The 14,380-nt window shown below is 37.2% G+C and overlaps 1 protein-coding gene and 1 non-coding gene across 7 annotated transcripts in view; both read right to left on the reverse strand.

Annotated features, from left to right (window-relative positions):
- Window positions 1–14,380, reverse strand: part of SORBS2 (sorbin and SH3 domain containing 2) — a 165,999-nt gene that overhangs the window by 73,657 nt on the left and 77,962 nt on the right. For 4 of the 6 annotated variants that reach the window (XM_057696605.1, XM_057696601.1, XM_057696600.1 and 1 more), the window contains exons 2-4: window positions 13,855–13,947; window positions 7,932–7,958; window positions 7,572–7,696 (exon numbers count right to left, since the gene is read on the reverse strand). In XM_057696605.1, coding sequence (XP_057552588.1) covers window positions 7,572–7,696; window positions 7,932–7,958; window positions 13,855–13,915 — 213 coding nt within the window. In that variant the 5' untranslated portion in view covers window positions 13,916–13,947. Of the gene's footprint in view, window positions 1–6,145; window positions 6,788–7,571; window positions 7,697–7,931; window positions 7,959–13,854; window positions 13,948–14,380 lie in introns of those variants that run through there. The other 2 variants (XM_057696598.1, XM_057696606.1) reach the window with 2 other exon arrangements.
- Window positions 13,507–13,613, reverse strand: LOC130830683 (U6 spliceosomal RNA). Its single transcript, XR_009047851.1, has one exon. It is a non-coding gene; the product is annotated as a U6 spliceosomal RNA (small nuclear RNA).

The following is a 14,380-nucleotide window of genomic DNA, read 5'->3' on the forward strand; positions in this document are numbered from 1 at the left end:
TTTTGAAAAAAAAAAGTTAGTTTTTACATCCCACTTCATCTCCTCCTGTGATAATCAACCTCCCCTCTCACAGTCCTCCTGAAGGGATGAGGAAGGGAAGGGAAGTGCCTGGCTGCTGTGTTTGTACCAGACGACCCCAGTTTATTGTTTAGGAGGGGGAATAACTGAACTAAACTGGGCCAATGAGGCATTGTCTCTTTCCCAGGAATTTGACTTAAATGATAGTGAATGCCCCAGTCAGGTAATGGTGTACCCACAGTCCTAGGTGCAAGTTCACACATAACTGGAGCCAGAGAATGTCATGGAATCCACAGGCAGCTTGGAGAAATGAGAGGGCAGAAGCTAAGCGAATAAGGCCGACTTGCAGGGAGGCAAGACAGGAACTGTGTGGCATCTAAGATGGAGAAAGAGAGTAGCTAACTGGTCATTCCCCAGGTCCCCTAAGGCCTGGCTATACTGCCTGCATTTCATGATACAAGACTGCCCTGTAGCCTCAGAATAAAAGCCCTTTTTACCAGAGGTCTTAGCCTTACAGTTCGTAACCAAGACCTAGGAGACGAGTGATCTGAGATGGTCACACAGATTTGGGCTCATCGATGGAATGTGGTGTCTGGATCAGGGAGTGAATATTTCCACTGTACTCTAATGCTACTCAGATCAGGAAAACGATTTTGAATCTGGGAACGTGTCATATCTTAAGAACGTTGCCAGAACGTGGGGTTCAAGTGTCAGATTATATAAGAAACTAGAGGCAGTTGAACCTCCTGGTTGAGCTGTGGATCTAGCGTCAGGCAGACGTGGCTAGTTGTCTACCCTCCTTTGGCCTCAGTTGCCTCATGTATAAAAATGCAGACATTAATGAAATCCATCTCTTAAAGCCTGTGGAAATTAAGGGAGAAAATGTATGTAAAGTGCTAGTCCAGCATTTTGTGTGTTGTCATAGCTCTCAATAAATGAGAGCCAGTTCTAAAAAATGCTTGAAAGGCATAGGAATGCTTTGCACAAAGCAAAGAGCAGGGTAGAGAGAACAATAATATGAAAAAGGAGAAAACTTCATCTCTTTTGCTTCGTGTTGATGAAGTGCAGAAGTTAAGGAAGACAGAATGCCTCAATATTAGAAATACTTTCTAACAATTAGATTGAGCATTGTCCAAAGCACTGACTAGCTGTCTCCTACACTGAGCTCTCCATGCCTAGGCGTATTCAAGAAGAGGCAGGCTGCTCTTCTATTTGGAGGTGTTATAGAGGGGCTCCTAGGTGATTTCTCAATTCATATTGGACTCCCAAATATTCTCTACTGTTCAATCATTCAAACATACACACACACACACACACACATCGGGGGGAAGATTTGTCATAGACCTGATTAACTAATCTCATAACAAATCCACAAAAAAGAAGTCATGAAATATTGTTTGACCACCATAGCAGAACACATGAGAGATTAGAACTGGAGTTGATGGGATTTATCCAGAAAGATACTCTGTTTTCTATACCTTTTTTGTCATTCCACACTGCTGACATTTATTCATTATTCAGCCTTCTTTAACTTCTACATCTTGATCCCATGGAGCAAAAGAGATGAGTTTTCTCCCTCATCTACGTGACACTGAGACAAAGTCCCCTCCACATGTGCAACAGGAGCTGTGGAAGTGAGGCTTTGGCAAATGATTGACTACATTATTTCATAATAGGAGGGCCAAGTTTATCCTCCTGAAGCAAAGGGTTCAGCACTAACAAATGCCAGAGAAAATGTCTGGGGTGTAGATTTTGCTGTCTTTCAAAGCTTCTGGCTTAGACCTTCACTTATCTGACATTGAGAACAAAGGGACATTTTTAGCAACAGGACATCTGTTCACATAGTGATGGAGGGTAATATACCTCATATTGTGTTCTCTTTATATGTAAATTTGTAGGAGGTAAAGCTTATAAAACAATATATTTTATTATCAGATATTGAGAGCATTAAAATTCCTTAATGGTAGGCTGCAGTTTTCTTCTTACACTAATGGTCAGACTTTAATAAAAACAACAAAAGTATGTAAATGAAACTTCTAGAACATTAAAGTTTCCTTTTCACCTCTCAGTGTAGAGCATTTTTGTTTCTTGGGACTGCAATTTCTTGGGAGGATAATTCTTTACAATAGAGCATATAGTTGGCAAATCCATGATGTGTAGCTGACAGCGCTTGGCATTTACTGAGACTTCTTGCAAGAATGTGGAATGTAAGTATTTAAAATGAAACGGTCACCACCGTGAAAGGCCATTAGGTGGAAAATGAGACTTAAAAATAAAGTATATCACAGTAGGCAAGATGTGGAAACATGTCTAGACACCGATCAGTGGATGAATGGATAAACAAAATGTGGTGTACACAGACAATGGAAGATTATTCAGCCTTAAAAAAAGAAGGAAATCCTGTCATAGGAGACCACGTGGATGAACTTTGAGGGCATTATTCTAAGTGAAATCAGCCAGTCACAGATGGAGAAATATTGCATGATTCCACTTATATTAAGGATCTAAAATAGTGAAGCTCACAGAAGCAGAGAGTAGAACGGTGGTTGCCAGGGGCTGGGGAGACAAGGAGATGGGAGTTGCTGTTCATAGGTGGCGTTTCAGTTCTGCGAGAGGATGATGTGGTTACATTCTGGAGATCTGTTGCACAACATCGTGCCTGTAGTTAACGGGACTGCATTGTACGTTAAAATGTGCTAAGTGGGTAGATCTCATGTTAAATTGTCTTACACAATTAAAAAAAACCTCGGAACTGCAACAGTTTTATGCCACCTTTTGACAAAGTGTTATAAAAGACTATACACTGTCATCTTGGAACAGACTGTTGGTTGGATGAAACAACTTTTATCCACCCATTCAGAAAATGTATTATTGAAAATAATATATTTCCTTTTCCTAATCCAACGCATAGGTTGGAAAAAGGGTATTATTTTAACATAATAGCAGTTACTCCATATTGAGGGATTATTATGTGGCAGGCACTATGCCCAGCTCTTTATAGGCAGGGTCTTATTCAAACCCCACAGCAACAGTATGAGATGATTGCTATTATTATCTCCATTTTATAGATGAAAGAAGTGAGGCCCAGGGAAGGCAAATAACTAGATGAAAGGTCTTACGTTAATAACCCCTTAAGGAGCTGACTGTCCAGTTGTTCTCCTCCCAGTCTCTCTTAAGCTCCCTCCAAGAAGGCCCCTCCCCGCTTCTTAGTCAGCAGTAGGTTAGCAGATCTCACCTTACAGGTGTACTATCAGCAGCATTTGTGCAGTTAACCATCTCTTCTTGATATACTTTCCTCATTTTCCTGGACTTCCTCCTCCCTTAGTGGACACTCCTTTTAGTCTCCTTAGCTGATTCTTCCTCTTACTGTTGGGATGCCCTTGGGCCTCCTCTTTTCTCTGTAGTCATGCTCTGGCCATCTCATTCAGTCTCATGGCTGCAAAACCATCTGTAAGCTGATGGCTTATATCTCAACCTGGACCTTTCCCCCGAACTCCAGACTCATATATTCAGCTACATACTGGACCTCTCCATATGGGTGTCTAATACACACCTCAAACTTACCATGTCCCAAATGGAACCTCTGATCTTTCCACAAACCTGCTCTGCTCACAGTTACCCAATCTCAATGGACAAAGGGTGGCAAATCCCATTTTTCCCTGTTGCAAAGATGCAAAACTTTGAAGTCAGTCTTGACTCTTCTCTTTCCCTCACCTCCCACGTGCAATCTGTCAGGAAGTCCTATTCACTGTATTTTCAAAATACATTCAGAGTTCGACTTCTTACCACCTCCACTGCTTCCACTCTGCTTGGAGCCACCACCATTTGTCACTCAAGCTGTTGCCATAGCCACCTACCTGGCTTGCCTGCTCTCCTTCTTGCCCTACTATAGTTTGCTCTCCACTGAGCTGCCAGAATAATTCTGTTAGACTATATGTCACATGATGACAGCTGTAGCCTTAAAATCCCCCAATGACTCCCATTTTTATTGAGAGTAAAAGTTGAAATCCTTGCAATGGCTTCTAGGAACATCCGTCATCTGGCCTCTGTTACCTCTGACTTGACTTCCTCTTACTCTACACCTCACTTAATTCCTCTCCCTTCCCACTGACTCCCTTGCTGGCCTTCGAGCAGCCCCAGTGTGCTTCAGCCTCAAAGCCTTTACTCTAGATGTTCTCTCTGCCTGGAATGTTCTTCCCCCTTCAGAGCCGTTCTACCTGCTCCATGAGGACACTTTGGCCATCCTATTTATAACATGGAGTCTGCTCCCCACATCCCTGCTCAGCACTGCTTAGTTTATTTACATAATCTCCTTCTAATGTATGTAATCTACCTATCTAAGCTTTTATTAATATTTTTTCCTCCTCCCCCGACAAGACTTTAATCATCAATGGTTTCAAGTGTAGCTCTGTGACTAGAACAGAAGACACATGCCCAATAAATATTCATTGAATGAATAAAAGTGACAGCATCTCAAATCTTAACCTGTGGTTCACGCTGAATCCCTGGGGATTGTATAATGAAATCAACTGTCTCTGGTCAGCCTGGACCGTGACAAAACCATGGGGAAGAAAGTTGTTAAACTTAAGTTTCCAAACATAATAAAATGATTCAGGAGAACCAAACTATGTCAGATGAGTGAACTGAGTGGTGAACATGATGGCGTTTTCTCTGACTGCTCCTACACCTGCTTCCAGGGACACTAGAAAGTCTGCTCTCTGATGCTAGCCCAGCCCTGTCTGTGGTGTCTCAGCTTGACTTTGCTCCTTACCTCGTGGGATTGTGGAAGTTATTAATACATGTGAATAAGCTGGAACAGTGTCTGCATATAGTAAACTCTTAGTATTCATTAGCTGCCATTATTATTATGATTATTATATTTCATAAGCGCTTTTAGACAATATTACCTTTATGCAAAGAATTTACTCTAATGAATGAATTTTGCATATCATGATTAGCTGATGAAGGAAATATTTTAGTAGAGGTATAGAAATACCAACTTGTCTTTCTAATCATCTAAGCTTAAGGTTTCTGCTTTGTGGGTGTGTGTGGGGAGGGGGGAGAAGATTTTGGTGTCAATCAGATGTCTGTTGAAGATTTTCTATAAAGTTTAAAAATATATCTCTTCAAGGATATGTCTTGAATGATCTTTAATAGCACAGCTATGGAAAGTAGTATTATATAAATTATTTACTCAGCTATGAATGTTTTCTAGACTCCCACTACTGCTGCAGTTGCTAGTATATCTTTATAAATGGCTACCATTTATGCAGGACTTGCTCTGTCCTAAGTAATTTACCTCTACTATCTCCCTACTCTTATCACAACCTATGAATTAAGGATTAATTAATATTCTCATTTCTTTGTTCAGACTCACAGGGTAGTTAGGATGGTTGCCTCATCCCATAGCCAGTGATGGAGCTTGGACTGAAATCTACAACTTATCCTTAATGCTTATGCTCTTATCATTACATCACTTTGTGGAAAAGCCAAGAAGAGGAAAACATTTCTCTTCTAACTAGATGAATAAATATCGGCAGAATGACACTATGGGAGAATGTTACATGTAAGGAAATAAAGAGTTACTTCTTAATAGTCTAAAGATTGATTAATATACTTTCTGAAATTGTAAACTTAAAAAGGTAGAAATTGATCAAGTTTCAATGAAAATGAATATTGAACTGCAAGAAAATAAACTCTGCTGGAATTATGATAAATGTTCCTTGCCAAAGTAATTACAATGGACAATTACTTTAAGAGATTTTACACATGTAAATAAAGTAAGATCTAGGTACTCAAAGGTCTGGCATGAAAAATATTTCTTTAAAACTTAAAAGTATTTTGCAGTCTTAAATGATAACCAATCATCAATGATTTCTAATAAATACCTAGCAGGAAGAAACTTTTAAAACATTATTTCTGGATAAAAGATCTGTAGATATTTTTTAAATTAAAAAATACCTAGAAACTTATTGATGAATTTAGTAGTGTTTAAAATAGGAAGATGGTTTCTTTCTCCTTTCCTGATTGCAAACTAACAAAGCATTGGGTTATATAAGAAGCCCAAACCAAAGGAGTTAGGGTCTCTATAGAACACTGTAAGAAGAGATTGGAAAGTGTAAGGTACCACTTGGCAGTCTGAGGACTGAGAGGCCGCAGCAACTGCAGGTTTTTGTCTCTCTGGCTGAAGAGGTATCTTTGCAGTCTCTGGAGAAAGCTCGGGTGCCTGTTTGCGACTTTCAGGACCGTGTCCTGAAAGGGGAGCTATCTGAATGGAAAGAGATGCTGTGTGTATCTCAGGCACTGGGTTAGGGGGTGGTGAGCAAGACCTTTTGAGAAATGATGGTAATTCAACAGATTTGGAAAACTGTGGAGGATTAAATGGGATGCTACTTCCTGCATCCTGCTTATGGATTAGTTTCAATGTAGAAATTCTCCGAGTTTGAGAATCTTGTGTGTAGTCCTCTTGTAGAAATGGGGTACTTATGTCAGCTTTTGGTGGGGGACGTGTGCTGGAAGGTGGTGGTAGTGGATTAGTGATTTTCTGTGTATATGACACAGTTGTGTTAGATTCTTCAGAATACACAATTGTCTGACTGGAGTCATCATTAGAACACATAGTTCCCTGAAGAGGTGTTTTTTTAGTAAAGAACTCTGTACAGGAGGGAATTTGTGGGTTAGTTACTAATTGGTCTAAAATGTCACCCTTTGTGTGATTGGTTACCAAGGAGCTATAAAAGCTCTCTTTTCTGGGTGGTGGAAGGGGTACCTGGATTACCAGAAGCATCCAGAGAAAGAAATAATGTCGAAGGAAAAACAGAGAAAGTGAAAGTTAATCATTAAACCAGTGTTAACTCTACCCTTAAAGAAAGTAAAGCAACATGATACCTTCTTATTATGCTATACATTTTGTTGGCCAGATTGAATGATCATTTTTATTTCATTTAGAATGTTTTTTAATTTATTATCAATAGTTGCCCTCTGGGGGAAAATAATTTTATAGAGCATACATTATAAAGTTTGTCTCCATCCACATTCTGGGAAATTAGGTTAAAAGTGAACACATGTTCTCTTGGCTTATTTTTAGACCTTGAGATATATATACATTTATATATAGTACTTAGTCACATTGTTTTGGTTACACTTTTCATCCTGTAACACAATTTTACTAATATCTCCAACACAGAGTTTCTTTAGTTAATATAATGAGCAGTTGCATAACTCATATTTATTGAGTAAATAATATATTGCTGACCTCATAACTTTGAAATGCAAATCATCAGCTGACAGTTTTTAAGAATTAGAAAATATCTTAACAATTATGTCAGAAACTGACCTGCTTTTATCAGCTGAATTAGAAAAAAATATTCAAAAACCTGTTTTGAACCTAAGACTTGTCTTCCATGTTGTAAATACAAGTCAATGCAAAAGCAAAAACATATGAAAAATAAAACATATCAAAATATGTTTATTACTAGAAAAAGAGGCTCTAGTGCAGTGGTCTAATAACCATGCTTTAAAATAACATAGTAGACAACAGTGTGCAAGATTACCTGAGTTGGTGATTTTTTTTCTTGTAGATTTGGTCGAACACTTCTAAAACCTTTTGCTGCAAGAGAGGAATATGTAGCATCTCCATTCAGTGTCTCTTGATTTCGATCATTGTAACATCTCCAAGCTTTTATTAAGGGAAAACAAATCGGATACAAAAATATCTACATTTATGTTTAACATTTTTAATATAAAATTTATTTTTATTTCCAAAATTGAAGTTTTCTTTTTAGAAATTTAATATGCATAAATGTATACGCAGTTTAAGTTTACCATAGGGTTAATGATGTGACTATGAATATGTTTTTTAAAAACTCACAAAAAATGTAGTGGTTATTCACAATAGTTTTTTTTTTTGGTACCTGAGTCTGGTGACAGAGAATCACGCCCTAAAAGAAAAAGAAATGTTGAAATTAATACTCTGGAAAAAGAAACAAACAATCGAGTGAAGATCATTTGACAAAGAGCCACACATATTTTTTTGGCAAACGTTATCTCAGTTCTAAAACTCTGGGTACATCAAACAAATTAATGGAAATTTGTGCATTTATTTTTTACTTCAATTAGAATGTAATTCATTAAATATCTATAATATATAATTAACACATATATCAAACATTGATTTTTCCCTCAATAATATTGCAGCCATTCAATTTTATCTTACTATTGCTTAAGCTGGATGAATTTCTCAATATCAAATTAAATGATCAAATGGTTTGTAAACAATGAATGCTTCTCCCAGCATTGAATCAAATCACCGGATCCTTAGCTTTCAATGTCATCAATTTTTTGGAGTTTTGTGGTTTTTTTACCTTAAGAAAGTGTAAATACCCTACCATATTATGTGATATTTTCAAATTATTCTCAAGACTGTGAATTTTCTTCTTATTGCCATTTAAGAGTCATTTTACATTCAACTATGAAGGAGCTGTTACAGTATATCCCATTGTCTTGCAGTAAGCAGTTCAGTGCTAATAAACTGCTTTGGATAATGTATCTGGGAAGTGGCTCAATGACATATTTACTCTCAGTTTCATTGGAATTATACAGTCAAGAATCTCTTATAACTTATACATGATTTTAGGTAATCAAGTTGTGTTGCTTGGCTCTATTGTAACACATGGCCCACTTCACCTAGAATCATAAAGCCTTCATTTTATAAAGGATCTTAGAGGTCATTCGACCTAACCTTCTGTCCAGGTCCTGGATTCCTTCTGCATGTTCCCTGAAACCATTATTAATTCCTATTATTTCAGTGCCTAATAGAACATGAAAGTTTGCCTGAAAAATGGACTCTGTGTTTTCTTTCTAATACTTAAGGAACAGTTATTTTGAAATCTAAACACATAAATTTGGAATGATAAAAATTAGTTGAGAAATACAAGATTTTGATTTTTAGATAAAATGTTTGTAAGAGGTTCTTTCCAAATCAAAAGAAGAATGTGAATTGGCACAGAGTACATTAGAATGACACCAGCTCAGGCGAGTTAGAGAAGAGTAACAAATCTTCATTCTTCATGATAGTGGCTGATTTAGCATGGACTTATTTCCAGTGAATTCAAAATCAGAGTAATAAAATAGATACCATTAAGTAAAAATAACTTTGAAGAGTTATATGTAAGATATTTACTAGACTTTACTTCTAGGATTTGATGGAAGCAGAAATGATTGACATTCTCAAGCACTTAAATGATGATGAGACTCTCTATAAAGAAAAGAAACTCAGTGTAGCAATACAGAGCAATCACTAGAGTTCTGCTTTGGGGGGCACCCAAGGAGAGCGATCTAATAACCACCTGGGTGCCACGTACTCTTTGTGGACGAGGAACGAGTTTTGGGACTTGGGGAAATGGCGATGAAAAGAGAAGCAGCATTAATAATAACCGTTATTACTTATAGTGTCATTATTTGCTTGAGAATAGGGAGTTAATTTTACTCTTGGTTTGATACAATTGAGCTTATAAACAAGGGTATGTGCTGGGGATAGAGGTAATAGGAGTCAGATGCTGGGAGGTATGAGAGGTGTAGACTTGGTGAGGAGGAGGAGGGTATATTGAGCAGACTTGAAGGACACTTGAAATAAACTTCCTGTAATTGACAGTTTGTAGAGGGCCAGTTTTGTTTCTTCTTACTGGTCACCACATTGGAGATCATGAAATCTTCAGTGGGAAAAACATTAGGTGCGAGAAGCAGAGGATGGTCACTCTAGGCTCAACCAGGGTCTATCCCTTTCCCCTCTTACCAGGCCCAAGGATTTCCAAATGAAACTGTATCTCTGCTACAGGAAGTATGAGATATTAATAATGGTGAACTCTACCGAAAAGCCCTGCTTTACACTGTAGACACAAGTGTGTAGAATTACGAGAAAGGAGAAAGAATAAAAATGGCCATGGGGGACTTCCCTGACGTCCCAGTGGTTAAGATTTCACCTTCCAATGCAGAGAATGAGGGTTCGATCCCTGGTTGGGGAACTAAGATCTCACATGCCTTGTGGCCAAACAACCGAAACATAAAACAGAAGCACTATTGTAACAAATTCAATAGACTTTAAAAATGGTCCACATCAAAAAAAAAAAAAATCTTAAAAAAATGGCCATGGATCAAAACTTCAGGACGAATCCATATTTTAAGGAAGCTTACACTGATGATTAAAATCTTTTAAGTGGGTTGTCTTTTAAGGATACTCAGGTGTACAACATTTCAGTTTCTTTAAAATAAATCCAACTTCAGATATTTAAAACACCGAGTCCTGATTTGCTATTTTATCATAGTTCTTTGGAGGATACTGTTCACCATAGCCCTGCTTTTATTTCATCCCTGCCAGGAAAGCTTAGGAAAGGAAGGGCAGCTATGGCTGGGAGCAGGTAGCAAAAAGCATCCTAGATCCATGTTAAGTAAAGAGAATAGTTTGTTTGTTTTTTTTTAAGGGTTGGGCCGGTAAATGACTTGGCAGATGCATGGAGAAAATGGTTTTGATCAATATCATAAACATTATTCATGACCATTCACTTGTGAAAAAAACAGAACTAGAATTCCAGGGATCAGAGCCCTTAATTTCTAGTATTCTTTAGTGGGTGGTCATTGTTTCTTTGAAAACTAAAGAATGAGGAAATGGGACAGATTTATTGTTCCCTGGCTGTTCTGCCTGTGAAAATAAATAGTCTTTGAGAACTAAGAACTCTAACTGCTCTTCACTCTTACAATGAGCACTCCCTGTGTCCTGGCAGAAGGTAGGGAACACCTGTCGGAGAAGTTGTTAAGGCATTCCTGGCTTGGTGTCTGGGGTTGGACTTGATGTCGTTAGAGGTCCTTTCCAACTCTATGATTCCAGTATTATGATTTTTAGGTAGCTGGGTTTGTGGTACCTGTTACATCATAAAATCTACTTTCAGGTTTTATTTAAATTTCTTTTAAGTGATGTGCTATATCAGATATTATAAACTACACTTTTCTTAAAAGTTATGTTTGTTTTAATTCTTAGAGCTCCTTTCTTTAGAGAGTTCAGGTGCCCTGGAAGAATTAATTTAAACATATTAACTAACTCAAATCAACTAACTGAATGGCTGCTGTGTTTCTCAGTACTACGATAGCACTGGACCACCAGGGAAGTCCGTATGATAAACCTGTTCATTTTTTTTCTTCATTTACCCTCATTTAATTCTGACAAATTCTTATGAGTTGGGGAAATGACCAAGTTTTCAAAGAGATAGGAAAGTGACAAATTCTAACATTTTTTTTAAAAGGAAACTTGAGGTACAAACGGACAGACGAGTTTTCCTAAGGGTGTAAAACACGCAGGCGATGTTGGCGAGACCCTGTCCTTTGGCACCTGGGCTGGTCATCACAGCATACCACCCCTATCAGTGTTGCCTTAGACTGCCAAGTGTTTTTGATAAAATAAAATATTCTTGGAAAGGGCTTATTTTATCTCTATAATCATTGTTTTGGTTCTAGCTTAGGTTTAAAACATCTTTGTGTGCCATGAATTGTCCACTAGGACTCTACTTCTTGTAAAAGCAAAAGAGAAAGACTGATTTAGTGGACAAATAGTTGATGACTAGCAGCTGATACTGACTTTCTGATCTGGAAGAGAGAGGGGGAAGGTTAGAACCTTTTGTGGAGATAGTCTAACTTTTACTTAAAGGCTGTTCTATTTTAACAGTATCTAAAGCAATAAATATTTGTTAACCCTCTTTTGATTCACAAAAAAAGACTGTCAAATAAGTTCTTTATGAAGGCTACCATATAATGTGAGTGGGCATACAAAGAGGCTGATTTCTTTCTTCAAAATGTAATTAAGTCTTCTTTGAAAAGGGGATCATACCTTACATGTCTAATTAATACAAAAGAGATCTATTTTTAATGTAACAAATCCAAAATTGAGGGGATCTCATTCTCTAGGACTCGTACTCCTATCTGATATAATGGGAGTGATATGAAATTTAAAATGGTCCAGAGCGACTACAAACCTTTATTACTGAAGGTTATTTTATATTCCCAAAGTATTTAACTTTTTCTAATATTTTGATTCTGAAGCATTAAACATTTTATATTAAGTTGAATGATATGAAATCACTAATCTTATAGTTTTGACTCTCCAAAATGGCAGTCTCTAGTTCAATCTAATATTATCTTTTCTGTGGTTACTTTTGTGAATAATAACAATGTGGCATTGTTGAAGCAGTGCCCTGTTCCCTAGCGTGTGCCTTAATGATCCACATCTGAGTTGCTTGGGCTACAATTTTACTTGGTTGAAATGTCAATGATATTCATGGTATAGACATTCCAACTACCTGATGTCCCTGGACTTTAGTTTATTTACTTTCTTATTTTCTTTATTCTCATTTCCCTCAGGTGTCCCATGTAAACACATTTGTAGTTTTTCTAACATTTTTCATGGTCACTTACACAAGCAAGAACATGTACAAATATATATAAAAGGAGAATTTTTTCCAAACCAAAATAAGATCATATTACATACATTGCAATGCAATTTACATTTTTTTAAAAAACATAATATATTGTGGATCCACCTGGCTTCGTATTTAAACTTAGACGTTGAAACCTACTTATGGATTGGAGGTGGTGGGCAAGAGTGGGATTCTCCATATGGAAGATTGTTTTTTCCTCAACAAAGCTGGGTAGCTTAGGGTCAAGTGGCTTTAAAGTCAAGGACATCCTGAATATTTCATTAATGACTAAATTTATGTGTGTAAAAGACACTAATATGCACCATGAGAATTAGAATTATTTAAACACTTCACCCCTTTCCCACTTCTGCTCCGAAACCCATGAATATTGTAAAGCAAAACCAAGGAACCCCCAGCTAACCACTAACAATCAAACCAACCAACCGGCTAACCAGTCACCAAAACATATGTGTGTGTTTCAGGATCTAGAGAGACCAGAGTTGAAGTCATGACAGATATTTATTATAAGAGACTCGCTTCAGTGCATACTGAAATATTACACTCCCAGCCACTTTCTAAAGTATATTTATACTTGTAGGTGCATGTTAATCTTAATGGGACCAAGATGTTTAAAAATATAAATTAGAAGGTTCTTTACTGATTGGATTAAAGGAAGGTTTAAAGCCTCTTTCAAAACTAATATTCTATCATTATATTTGCAACCTTTGGTAGGGAAGCAAGTGAATAAAGATTCAGTTTCCTACATATCCCACTTCCTGACTCTCTGTGTCCCCACCCCCAAACAGTTTTTAGGTAAAAAGCAACAAAAGCACCTGTGAGTTATATTAATTAAATATTATATTACTTTAGTTCATGCAGTACAAAAACTTCACTAGTTATTAACACTTGCAGTTACTTAACACATTTTTGGCAAGTGACTGTTGTTGTTGTTTTTTTTTTTTTTTTTGGGGGGGTACACCAGGTTCAATCATCTGTTTTTATACACATATCCCCGTATTCCCTCCCTAAAAATATGGAACACTTCACGAATTTGCGTGTCATCCTTGTGCAGGGGCCATGCTAATCTTCTCTGTATCGCTCCAATTTTAGTACATGTGCTGCCGAAGCGAGCACTTTTAATTAGATTTTAAAAATGTTTTCTACAAGATATCAGTTTCCTTCGGCTTTTTTATTTTTAGAGCAAAACAGTCATAAGGGATAGGAGCTATTCTTGAGAAAAGAAAATAAGAACTTGTGGGGCATTAGAAAGGTATTTACAGCCACGGTCATCATCCAAACAGGATAATTCTGGAAAGAGAGAAGGGTCAGAGAAAGCCATTCAAGTGTGACATTCTGTGAGTTAGTGATATTATACCTGCAGCCAATAGGTTTGGAGAACTCTGAACTCTCTTCACAGATGTTAATGTAACAGACATGGCGGCACGTTTGCGAGCAGACCCACCGCTATCTGGAAGCAAAAAAATGATATAGCAGAGGCCACAGCAAAGGAGAAAGCACATGCAGTACCATGCATTTTCAGTGAAATGTGGCAGACATTGATGAGAAAGATGAACAGTCAGAACTAGTAACTGTGGAATACATCTGCAAAATTTATACAACCTCAAACTAAAACAAAACAAAACAGAAAAAAAAGCCAGGGGTCTGTCTTAGAAATACATACCAATGATTTAGTCAAAAATCAGATTTTATTCTTAATGTTTTGTGGTTTTTCTTTCAAGAACATACAAGTATAGAATTCAACTTTGTACCATTCAAATTCAACTATTAAATTTACAAGTAGTGTAACTAGCTTTTGGTTATGAATAACCTGTATTTCAGGATTAAGAGCTATGGTATAACATACTTTTGTATCCATCATTTAGATTTTACTGTATTCTAGC

The sequence above is a fragment of the Hippopotamus amphibius genome, chromosome 10, assembly GCF_030028045.1.
Source record: "Hippopotamus amphibius kiboko isolate mHipAmp2 chromosome 10, mHipAmp2.hap2, whole genome shotgun sequence".
Classification (NCBI taxonomy): Eukaryota; Metazoa; Chordata; class Mammalia; order Artiodactyla; family Hippopotamidae; genus Hippopotamus; species Hippopotamus amphibius.